The sequence below is a fragment of the Perissodus microlepis genome, chromosome 6 (assembly GCF_051167445.1).
Source record: "Perissodus microlepis isolate ML-2025 ecotype Zambia chromosome 6, ASM5116744v1, whole genome shotgun sequence".
Taxonomy (NCBI): domain Eukaryota; kingdom Metazoa; phylum Chordata; class Actinopteri; order Cichliformes; family Cichlidae; genus Perissodus; species Perissodus microlepis.
The window spans coordinates 11,599,337-11,612,338 of record NC_140466.1 but is presented as its reverse complement, the minus strand read 5'-3'; the positions used below and the strand labels follow the sequence as shown (position 1 = coordinate 11,612,338).

Genomic DNA, 13,002 nt, shown 5'->3' with positions numbered 1-13,002 from the left:
CCATCTTATCGGAAAAGATTACACAGACCGACACATTACATGAAATATGAATATACACTTAAGATAACCTCAAAATGAACATGCAGTCAATAAACATTCATTCATGCTGCCCAATTCTCACCCCTTGAAATCTTATGTATCACCTTCTGTTCAGCTTTACTAATTAAAAACAAAACACTGAGAACACCATCCTTCTCTTAATGCTGCTTTGGACTAGCATCAACAATAACACATCAGATTGTTACTTCCTTCATCAGACTCCTAATAGCCTTATTATAAAGCTGTGTTTGGCCAACATTTTCCACATGGGGAGAGATTATGAGTTAGAGTGTTCTTAAAATAGAGAGGGAGAAATGTGAAAGCAGCTGTGGAGATTAGATTTAGCAGGAAAGCTACCGCCCTCCTGGACTAATGCGTGTGTTTGGAAGCCGAAGAGAGAGAGTGTGAGTGTGAGTGTGAGCGTGTGTGTCGGGCAGGAATGTACTGGGTACCAGCAGCACTTGCAGCACTCTGCAATGTGTACCTGGATTTCACAGGCATACTGAGCGCTGTAGATGTAGTGAAAGGCCTCTTCGATGGTCTCCCCGAGAGCAACCACGCCGTGATTCCTCAGCACCAAAACCTGGAACACGTGCACACAGAAAAAGTCATTGTAAGCATCAGAAGAGTCCGATCACAGAGAGGCACTACAGGTCCATTTCTCTAACTTGTATTAAATGAGACTGTTAGATGGTGTTTATTTTATTTATTCAGCAAGTAACCAAGTCAGTGGAAGTACTGATGGAGAATGCGCGTGCTCATGCTGATTTGTATCCAGCTCTGTTTTCTCTAGTTCTTAAAAAATGTTGACCCAGGGGACAGAAGAGCTTCAAGAGTTTTATTTTCCGTTTGGATAAAGGTTGAAATCATTATGATTTTATGTATCAACAAGGGCTTGGCCACTGGGCGATGACATCAGAACCTGGCAACAGACAAGCAGCGGAAACTCCCTTGAATTCCCAGAATGTTTTCCAGTTTAAATTCTATCAACCGGTGATTTTTCTTTTTTTTTTTAAAGACGCCAGAAAGCAAGACATACACATGGAAGGCAAATGCAAACCCAAAATAAGGGTGTGGAGAAGGTAACTAAAGGAACTGCAGCTGACATTCCCTGCTATTGCTCCTTGTTCGAAATAAACACCCTGATATTTCAATTGTTTTCCTGTCTTAGGTTAAAGGGATGAGATATAAAACACGCTTGATTATTTTGAACTACCCCAACACATGGGCCTAAATTGCTCCAAGCCTCTAAAAGTTTTGGTCTCTTGTCTGAAAGACAGCAGAGAACATGACTCAAAGACACATTTTGGCTCTTTTTTATCAGCAAACCTCTGGGACAAACACACTCCAGTCTGAAGCTAGAGATACTGGTAGAAAGCTTTTTAATACATTTGCACAAAGCTAAGTTTATTGTTTGCACTTTATATTTACCGTGTGGATTCTTCAAATCGCAAACTAATTATGCAAAAGTGATGGAAGATGTTGCACAATGTTTAGTCTCCTCGCTTCTCCTACCTTTGTTGTGGGCCCCAGGGCCTTCTGTAGCTCTATGCGCTCATCCTGCTCATCCAGACTGCCCTGGTAGTTGTAGTAGGCAATATCACCTAAGATCAGCGCCTCTTGGGAAATGGGCAGGATACCACACTTCATAGATGACACCTGAAGCAGGAGAAAGGTGAGAAGGAGACAGCAGAGACATGCCAACAATGAGAAACGTTGACAGGTGGATTACAGCTGTATAGCTGCATTATTCTTCAACGTTCGGCAGCAGATGTTTCTCGTTGGTGCTCCTGGGGGAAGAAAGCTTGGAAACTCTGGCGCTCTCTGATGACTGCAGTGTTGAGCCTCTTTGTTGTTGCAAAACTTTCATTTCTGCGCTGTAGAGTCATTTAAAGATATTCCCTTTTGGTCGAGGTGTCAAGGTAATTTTACGGGATATCACTTCACTATTCAAAGTCATCCAGCCTGAAATACCTCTTCTCAAATTGAAATCGCACCCCTCTTAAAAACAAAAAAAAGCATCAAGCACCAATCTGCAGGGAAAATCATCACAGAGAGGTTTGCAAGGTTGGGTATAATATAACGTGTGGTGATGTGAACTTACAGCTGCTGTGGCAGGAGTGTGCACGTGTATGATGCAGCGGATGTCTGGACGCATGGAGTAGATGGCAGCATGGGGGCTGAAACCTGCGGGGTCGATCCTCAGGTTGGTGGAGCCCTGGTCGATCACATCCCCGATGATGTTGACTTTCACCTGGGGAGGCAAGGATAGGGTGCTTTGAGGATATCTGCTTTGAGTGGTTAAAAACACTTTAACTCAAGCAATAAATGCCAAGAGTACGGCAGGGCTTTAGAGGCCACGGAGAGACGATGTACTGTAAAACATTACAACATCAGTGAAATCAAATATGCCGATACAAAACTAGCTCACAAGCAGGTTATAACCCTGCAGCGTTAACCAAGCAGGCCTAAAGATAAGCCAACATCTGTGAGTATGATGGCACAGAAATCACATTACAACAATTCCTCCTTTCTGTATGCTCATCTCTGGGAAATGAATTTACGCTTTACCAGGAAACATAATAGTGGAACGGAGTGGACTCACTATGACAACTTCATTACCAACCAGTTAACAGTTATTTGATTACATGACCGGAGAGAAAAGAATTCGAGGCAAAAGATATATAGAGGACCTGGAGGGACAGAGAGTACAATACCAGAGGGGGGGGGGGGGGGGGAAAGAGAAGACTGATAACTGGACACAGAGACTGTGATAGAAAACCTGGAGGAAGAGCAAGTGCAGATGTCAGTCCTCACAGTAAAACCTAATAACAAACCGAAAACACAACTTTGCCTGCAGACCTTGTACACAATTGGCATCACTAAGCACATGTTGTTCTGTGATACAAGCCAGAAGGAGCCTGCTCACATTTCTGACCCCCCCCTCTTTCTGACCCCCCCCCTCTTGGACCTTGTTGGGGAGGGAGGCCTCCCCAACAAGGTCCAAGAGTGTGTTATCACACCAGGAACACGGCATCCATCATCCAGTCAGAGGCTCATGAAACAAACCCAGTTCAAACTGAGCCAGCTCAAAAGTGTGGGGTTTGGTACTTAAAGTGTGCGTGGAGCAGGAAACTATTTCCTTCCAAAATTAAAGGAATTACATTTTTTAAAAACCCCTTCAAACTCTGTTTTTAATCTCTCATCATCATATTACTCAAACTAAAAACCCACCCTTCCCATCCAGGGCTTGTTCAGAGCTGTGCCTCTACTCATTAGCTTTGGTAGCAACAGATCATTTTTATTTTAGGATTAAAAAACGATTCAATAACAAAAACAAACTGCACAAAGTTACTGGAGGTGTGGCTTCTAAGTTTTCACCTCGCAGAAAACTTGACACTCGAGTATTGATCACTGAGAATATAACAGATTTTTTAAAAGTAAGACCAAAGTGTTACCATGGGGAACTTGCCACTACTCAAACTTCTGAAGGAATAATCTTGTTTTACTTGGTTTGAGGTTTATAACTACTTGGATAGTTTAGAGTGTATTTCCTTTAACATCCTTTTAGATCTGGTCACTACTAATTCATTCTTTAGTAAAACAAGAAAATTCAGTAAAAGAAGATATTTAACCTCAGAAAACTGCATACGACTAAAAATATTGTTGAAAATTAACCGTATTGTGTTGGCACGGGGCCAATACAGCGCCTGAGCAATTACCAGCTCGACTGGTTAATACGTCTCTTTCCTTTGATCCTCAAGAGAGTCCACAGATTGTTTCCGATCTTTGGGTCAAATGAGGCTGAAAATCCTCAGACGCATTCTGAGTGGTGTTCAGACTTTTAAAAGGCATATGGGTGTTTGGGCAGATGAATTTATTGATCTTTCCAGCAGAGGAAAGTGAATGGCACCAGCTAAGCGTGAGTAACTAACCCCATCTATGTCTCCACACACCCTCTCCTGACAGCCATAGCCAGCTGCTGTGTGATCGAACACAGTTACGTCACATGGCCGGTCCATTATTGGATCACCCCCGTCACGTCCTTCAAACTTCAGCCCTTCAAACTGAGAGGCCCTTATGGCCGGTGTAGCACCTCTAATCTTAAAAATAAGTCAAAGGACGTGTCAAAGAATCTGAAATGTGATGCAGCTGCATGGTAGGGAGGGGATTAGAAGCTGATAAGGAGAGTGGGGCCAGAAGCAGGCAGTTGAAACTGAAAAGGAAATCTCTGAATTCCTTCAAGGGTTCAAGGTTGCCTGATTCAAGTTAAGCAAATCAAAGAGTAAAGAGAGTAATGCTCTCACTCTGATGTGTAGTCAACTGTAATTTCAATAAGAAGTTTAGAGACATGAAATGGGAAACTTTGCTGTGACTTCAGACTAAACTAAAACAACCAGATGGACCAAACATTTTTTCTTTTCAACTCCAAACTCAAACTGACCTCAGAATCACCTCAAAGCTCAAAGAGTAATACTGACAGGGAGAGACAGATGCAAACTAACCAAAGCCAACTGCACCACAGCTTTTCTTAGAGGCTACAGCAGGCTGACCCCAACACAACCTTTGACACGCTTTATTCTGGATGACTTCCTCCTAATCAATTTCTTTGCCTTTCTAAACTCTTGAACTTAATCATGTAACTACTGAGCTTACTAAGACAAAGCCGGCTGAAAGTGGAGAGAGAGATTAAACAGATGGATATAAACAAAGCGGTGCCGGACTGGCATCAAAACACAAACACTAAGGAAAATCTGGAAGTGTCAGGTTACACGAATTTGTTCTGTCTTTCAGCGTATGCAGTGTTGTGGTCAACTTTACTGCCCGACCACAGGATAGATGGATGTGGTCCAGACAAACAAACTAAAAATACTCACAGCTGAATAAGTTTGCCATATACTGCTTTTAAGGATTCTGTGGCTTCTAGTAAAAGTTATAGCGAGTAAGTTTGCAATCATGGACATGATTAATTACACTTTACAATGATTTGAGCCAGAGACAGAAGGTAAGAGCATCATCTGTTACTTTGTGCAGAAACAGAGCTAAAACTAAGACTAACACAACATCGTCAAAGGTAATAGTTTTCTTTTTGCTAATAGAATAACAGAAAAGTATACTTGGGAGGATGAACAACCATGAAGCCTGATTGGACTTATCAGCCTTGAGCTGACATTTGACAATGAATATATGGCATGAACCAATGAACCAAAATAAATATGAACCAAATACTGCTGGTATTACTGCTATTAGTAAATAAATAAATATCAAGTTTCATCCTGATTATTTTGTTGCAGTACTGAACTATTATTTCTGTGTGCTAATCAAAGACATGTCAATGTCCATGTCTAACTAGTTAACTATTGCAGCAACAGGTTTTTGAGGCAGCAAAGTTACCCTAGTGAAGAGAATCTGTTGTGACGGTTTCAGGTAGGTACGCTTGTTTTGTGTCTGTACTGCAAAGAGAATTTATTGTCTGAAATCATTATCAGCAATTTTGGCACTTTGTTCCCTTTTAAGGAAATAAAGCAGATTTTCAGGGCAAGTTTACAGTGTCTGTGCTGAACTAAAGCAAAAAAGACAAACATACCCCTATTAAATTAAAAACAGACTCAAAAATGACTGAGTTCAACAAGGACATGTTCAAACCACTCAGCCACCCACGAGGCTTTACTATCAGGAAGTAGCAAGTTAGGCGCGGAGATTTATATCACTACCTTCTAACCACTCTCGCAGGTCAAAAAGTGAAATCAGCTTGTCAGCGAGGTGCTGACAGATTTCACTATCTGGCTGCAGAAGCACACCTGCAGTATATTATCCCGGATTTTATCTGTTTGCGCAGGTGTCGAAGACAAAGTAGGAGAGTACAACAAAGCTACGAAAAAAAACGACTGAAGATATGAGTCCGTTTTCTACTTTTGCATTTTGTTTTGAACACAGAGGCGAACCCTGGTTCTGTTTTTTAAATTGTCAAATGGAAAAAGCAGAAATGAACAGAAGTCCGACAATCAGGATGAGACATGTTGATGAGACAAGAGCAACAGAAAGAGAAAAACAAAACGGAGACAAACCGAAATAGAAAGTGAATTAGAGGGAGCTGAAACGTACAGAGGGAGGTAATGAGGTTGCCAACGAACTCTTATACACATTATTGCACATTTAGCGCCGCGGTATGTCGAGCACAGCTGAAACTGGGGAGACGGACAGACTGAACCACCTACAGTGTTTGCTGACAGAGAAACAGAGCGGCTAATGTCAACATGAGAGGTGCCGGTGACACAGAACATGATAAACACGTACACAAAAGGGACAGTCAGAGAGAGACGGTGGGATCTCGTGCACAGAGAAGACCAAAAAGCACTGGAAAAAAGTTCATCTGGTACTTTCCTCTTCAGAGTGAAGGAAGTAAATGGCTGATTAAGCCAAATGGGAGAGCACTAGCTGAGTAAAGCAAATGCAAAGCCATTACAGTCCAATGTAATGCTGGCACAGTTACACAGAGAAGGATGCTGACGCAGACATTTACGATGCATTTCATTTGTAGCAAGAAATTAAATTAACAGGCAGAGCTTGTAGTTAAAAAACTGTTTGGATGAGACCACAGTGGCTCGTGTTTCTTACCAGGTTTGAAGCAGATGCCTCAGCAAATGAGAGTCCTCTGGGGATGATCAGGATGTGGTCTTGCTCTTTACTGACTCGGCCCTAGGAGAAAACACAGATTGAGGACTAAAGGTTACTTTTAGTTAGAAAAAAAATTAACCAGACCCAAGTCGGGACTGCATTAGAATAACAAAGAATTAAGGAAGAGTTGAAATATGGACTAAACAGTCAGATCTGCAATTAAAACATGCTTGCCAGCAACCTCCCTGTACATTTCTGTGGGCAACAGGGAGTCAGATACAGCATGAAATGGAGGAACTTGGGTGGAAGTGGACTGCAGAGTGGTTTGCCGTGGTCCAACCACTATGGGGAGTCTAAAGTGGCTCAGATAGCGTGCCTTATATGAGACAGCCATTTGTATGTGTAGAAGTGTGTCAGCTGAGCCATCAGCTGATGTGGTCACAAAGAAATGATTGCAAAATGCAGTGAGGCATTGTAAAGTCATCACTACTAGACTTTCTTGGGAATTTTGCACGGCACTTAAATAAAAAAAGAGTAGTGCAATATATAGCATTTAAACAAAGGCATAGAATAGTAGAGGATATTCTGAAAGTCTGTGTGGACAGTTTTTGAACTGTAGTATCAATTTTCTGTAGAAAGTCAAAGGTTACAATAATCTTTGTTGTGAATGACAAGCCAGGTATTTAAGTTGTGATATTAAAGATGTTTTTGTAACCTCGAGACAATTACTGTTAGACTGAAACACCCTTGAAATGACAATAAAAGCTTTCTCTGCAAACAGACCCTCAATGTTTGTACCTGGAAATAATACAGGAGACGGTAAAATTTATGAACTAGATAGATAATAGGGAATTTCCAGTACATCTGTGCTTTTGGAGTAGTGTCTTACTGTGATGTAGGAGTTAGCGAAGTGTGCCCAGCTGAACAGGTCCACCAGTCTGTAGAGGCTGGCCAGTTTACAACGTGTCAGCTTCTCGCCTTTCACCATCGTGGTGGATTCCACTCCATACAAGTCGTTGATGGGAGTGACCATCCCCAGGCCTAAATGATCATGGACGATGAGAGGAGGGGGAGCAGGAATGTTAAAAATGCAGATTGCGGATCAGGTGGTATTAATATCAGTGACAACCATTCAGGACCAGACATCTGTAGCTAGCATCTGGATTTGTATCTAATGGTGTATCTGACTCTACATGAGAATCCTAATTTACACAGTGGGGTGATGCGAGCAGCACTCAGTCCTTTAATGCCTTTTGTTGTCTTTAATTACAATATTTAAAAAATGAGCTAAAACAAAAGGCTACACAGTTTCTGACGTCTAATTTAGCATTAGTTGTGCATTCCAAGGCTTTGACTTCACATATGGACTCTTGGACAGAAATTGCAAAGGATCAAAACCCATGGAAATATGCACGGCTTTTCCGGAGTCTGGGGCTGGGTTGTCTAAGAGTATTTATGCCCTTAAGCACACAAAGCTCATGTTTGTGTATAGATCTCCTATATTCCAATATTGAGGCTGTGCTTTTGTTTTTCAGTGCAGTTCAAAGTTATTGCACCCAGGGCGCGGATGGCATGTGTTAGTGTCTGGTTGTCTGGGGTAACGAGCACAGTGACCACTTACTGAGGGGGGAAGTGTTGAAACCGGCAACTGTGCTGGCCATAAAGAAGTCTGCGATCTGCCTGAGGGCCAGCAGGCCAGTGGGGTTGTTCCCCTTCCGTTGCTGCTCTTGGATCAGGCTCTCCAATTCCTCCTTGAAAGCCTGAGAAAGATAGGGAAAGACAAAAGGTTGAGAGGGGACACGAGCCAACTGAGAACGTAATGTGTCAAGAACTACAAATCTAACCCTCAAATTAAGAAAAGCAACAGTAAAAAGGATTTACCGGTTAATCTTCACATTGTGACTTTTAGCACATTATCAAGCCTTGTTTAAAAAAACAAACAAACATATTTTTATTCCATATATAAAAATGAGCCTTTACGTTCAACACAGGGGGCTTTAATCAGGTGTTACGCAGCTTAACTGGGAGACACACACACACCCACACACACACACGCAAAACGAAAACATTTGACTGAAACTGGACATCCAGGTGTATTAATCTCAAAGTGAGGCAATATCATAAAGAAAACTAAGACTATGGCGAGACAGATGAAGATAGGAGGGAGGAGAAAGGAGTAGATTAGTAGTGACAGAGAGATAAAAGAGCAAAAAGATGTGGGAACATTCAAAGAGACAGGAAGAATGCGAGTAAAGACAGGAAGATCGTGGGAGACGTGCTAATCACAGATTAGACATCCTATTTGGGTGTCAATCTGAATCATCCTAAGAGCGCTCTACGAAGCTGGGCCCAGATTGGCTAGATACACAACAAGCTCCGGAAAGGTTGCTCGTCTGGTTAGCTCACTGCTTGTGCTTTGATTGGCTGCTTGGTGTAACTGGGAGAGAGTTAGTTTGTAGCTAATCCTCTTGTCCAGTCATCTGCTGAGTCCACAGACACGATACAGTATATGCTAACAAGCTCTTATGCAGACCCCATAAACGCACAGCTGATTGAGTGACATAATACAGAGTACTGGGTAAAGCATCTTTCTCACAGTGCTCATAAATCAAGTCAAGTCGAGTCATAAATCCTATTGTAGATATTAGAGTTTGAAATATGATGGTGTTTAAAACTGCAGGTAATATTCAGCTAGGCTGTATAGATAACAGCAAAGTAATAATAAGTAATAAACCCATCTGTATCTCCAGATAACCTTTGTAAGGTTTTAACCTCCCCCGGGGGCTTTCTCACCTCTCTACCAGCTGACTTTACTAAAGCTGTGACCAGTACGTGCGGGTTTCGGCATTTAATCACACATGTGGTGTTCTTATACAGCACATGCCGACGACAGGTAAAGTCCGACAGTCTGAGTTTGAGATATTTGATTTGATCAGCAAGAGTATATTTTGTGTTATCGTTTGTTTTGGTTTCAACTTTTGTTTCTACCTTTTCCTAGTAGACCTTGGTCATCCAAATAGCCTCATCAATGAGGTGTTGTAGGTAGGTAATTGCAAATAAAAGGTAAGTTGTTACTGATATACCATCAAGCTAAAGCTAAGTGATTATCAAATCACAGATACTGTTAGCATGTATGACTTAAGGTTTAAATAACTTGTGTAACTTATTTTAAAACCAAAAGATCAGAAATGTTTGACACATCTTTACTGACTTCTTTTCATTCTTAGTGTTTGTGCCATTTAACACAGAGTCTCTTCTAAACACATCTGTCCAGATCAATTAGTTGTTTTCATCATCTATTCATCTCATACACCTTTACATTTCCGTGTATCAGGTAAATCATTAAAATCTTTAGTTTTGTCTCCAATTGAACTTCCCATCATCACTGACAATAACAAAAACACTATGAAGCCTCTTTAAAGTCCTGATTGAAACTTAACACCAGTGATGGAAATCTCTGGAAAGAGAAGAGCACCGCAAGAAAGTTGAATGAATCCACAAACCCTTTTTCCGAGCAATGAAGCCTCCAGTAGGAAAACATCCAATATTGATACCTTTATTTCAGTACTTATGCAACAGTCCACACACTCCCAGTGGAGCTGCATTAGTGCACAAAAACATCACTGACACTTAACTTCCTCTTTTGCCCTTCAGTCACCACACTGGGATGAGTCCATTAGTGTTATGCGAATGTTTTGTCGTTAAATGTGGATCAACCCCCTGCGTCAGGACACTGCTGGTTCTGAACTACAGCCAGACATTCCTCCATCCCTGGTGGTGAGGTTGCTGGAGCAACTGGTCTGCTGCGGATGTCTGACAGTGGTGGGTCTTCTTTGTTTTAAGTTGCTGTTGTTCTGGGTGTCAGTGTTTCGGAGACTGTTGTGCAATCAGACTGACATTAAAGTCACGGTACTAAACCTACAGTAAATTAGAGCCGTGACTCAGAAACGTATCACTGCGGCAGAATCTGTGTTCCCGACTCAACTACAAAGTTCAGTCTGTGCCTAAAAGTTCTCTCTAATCTCAAACTGCGAGCTTGTCACTAGTTGTTCTTGTGAAACTGATGACATAACATGAGCAGAAATCCCATCATTTGGTACAGTTAAACCTTTGACATTGACATTCTACCGTTCTTTAGAAGTGGCTAACATTTAGCTATTTAAACACTTAGCACATACCCACCAGAGTTGTGGGCCTGGACACTACGCTGATAATAAGTCCAGTATACTGCATTTCTGACCTTTTCTCATTAAGTGCTGAGGGATACAAGCTGCATAACAAATGAAAGGGAAAGAAGTATCAAGTGCAATCAAAAAAGCTATAGATATTCTTCCACCTTGGAATTCACTCATTCCATTTTGCAGCTGACGGCTAGTCACTTGTCTCCAGTTGCCTAGGTAACACTAACATATTTATTACCAGGTCATTTATTAATCAGCTGTTTCCTGCGCTCTCATTGATAGTTGCTTCCATCGCTTGCCTGGAAGTTGAGTAAAGTTTATCTCATCTCCAGCCCACTTTGGGTCATTTCTCCTGTAGTCACTTAAAGTTACAGAATATAATTCACGTTCTCTGATCCCTGGTCAACATTTCACTGCGAACACAGCTTAAAGGCAGAGAATACGATTGGCATCATTTCTTGATCATCAAATCCATCCATGTCCCTTGAGACCACTTCTAACAGGATACAGTTCTTTCAAAGAGTAAAGTTGATCATTCCAACACTGCAATGATTTCCAGGAACATGATTTTTCTCTAAAGGGACAGGCAGACCCAAAACATTCCAGCAAAATGCCTCTCATGACAGAGCTGCTAGATCAACACACTGTAGGAGTTAAGGACTTTGGTTTTTCCTTTAATTCGTCAACCAGTTTCCGTGTGACTCTTCAGTAGCTGAATGCGCCACCATGTTCAGCAATGTAGACCAAGGCAATGAGCAAGATGAAACAAGAGAGACGTGAGAGAGTTGCAGACCCAGAAAACAAAACAACAAGCTGAAAAGCTTCATAGAGCTTACTGGAACCACAAAGAAACCACAGAACCACACGCTATTCATTGTTAAAAGAAAAATGTCATCCCAAAAGAACATGGTTCAGTCATGTTTCTTGTGTTGCTTTAGATTTACAACACAAGCACAATTACCTGTTCGGTACATGGATTCAAATGGCAAACATTTGTGCCAATCAAGTGGCAGAAAACACATGGGCATAGCAACACACACACACACGCGCGCACACACACACAGGCATCTGCTCTACAATTTATGTTTCGCCATTCCCAAGAAGATTATGACAGCAGGGATTAGGTTCCCACAGAATAATCCAGGGACCAAAAAGTGGATCGTATCATTAATATTCAGCAAAACCTCCACATCTCCACAACAACTAAATGACCGTCACATGTCAAGTTTCCCTTTTAGCCACAGTGCTCTACCTGCTCATCGTTTAAATACAGTTTCCACCTTGACAACCTTGACATGTGGGGGATGGGTGTCAGGTGAGTTTGGTGAACCAAACTCACCAACAGACAACCAGGCTAATCAAGTCTCTCCACTTACTGGAGGAAAAACAAAACAAAACGATCCAATCAGAGAAATGAGGAGGTGTTTTCATGGCTGCTCCAAAATGCCAACAGCCAATCTTTCAAAATTGAACTGCAGCGCTGCTGAGAATGTTAAGTCGACATGAGGGCTGGAGCTCGGCCAGTTTCTCAGTGGAAGGGTAAAAGCCTGAGGGTGGTGAATATTAAAAAAAAAAAAAACGAAAAATCAAACAGTGAGTATCTGTAGGAAAACACAAATGGAGTTTCAGATCTTTAGAATCCAGTCTATGTTATGTTAATTTAGCATTTATTTTATATTACAGTTGGCCGATATCGAGCTTTTTCATGCACATATTTGAGCTGATTGACTGAACCATGTTCTTGTGTGGTCTTGTGTGATTAGACCAGTAGACAAAGATATTTTTGGTGTTATTCCACCGTTTCTGTTAAAACTGGTGTTGCAGATGCAGGTGACGTTTAAACCGTTGATGTCATCCTGTGGAAAAGACAGACGGGACTTTTTAATGAGAGTGTTGGAGCAAAGTCGACCTTGCACGTCTGTGCTTGTTGCTCCCGATAGTTTCACCATTACCACACACACACACACACAGCTCATGTCTTCATGTAAAATTACAGTTTTCTATGAGTCATTGCAACACAGTTCAACTGAGTGCAATACGAAACAGGTTACTGCTTTAAACTTTAAAAGATGAACATTAAGTTTCAAGTAATGTAGTGTCTTCTATTAACCACAAACACTGTCTTGGGATCATTTACCGTCACAGGTTAGGTTTATGTTCACCT

General features: G+C 41.5%; 1 protein-coding gene across 8 annotated transcripts in view; it reads right to left on the bottom strand.

Moving 5' to 3' along the window:
- The window catches only part of add3a (adducin 3 (gamma) a), a 105,662-nt gene that overhangs the window by 17,341 nt on the left and 75,319 nt on the right, over window positions 1–13,002 (bottom strand). For all 8 annotated transcript variants that reach the window (XM_084930784.1, XM_084930785.1, XM_084930783.1 and 5 more), the window contains 6 exons: window positions 8,279–8,417; window positions 7,547–7,698; window positions 6,658–6,738; window positions 2,144–2,293; window positions 1,555–1,698; window positions 524–622 (listed from right to left, as the gene is read on the bottom strand). In XM_084930784.1, coding sequence (XP_084786910.1) covers window positions 524–622; window positions 1,555–1,698; window positions 2,144–2,293; window positions 6,658–6,738; window positions 7,547–7,698; window positions 8,279–8,417 — 765 coding nt within the window. The remainder of the gene's footprint in view (window positions 1–523; window positions 623–1,554; window positions 1,699–2,143; window positions 2,294–6,657; window positions 6,739–7,546; window positions 7,699–8,278; window positions 8,418–13,002) is intronic.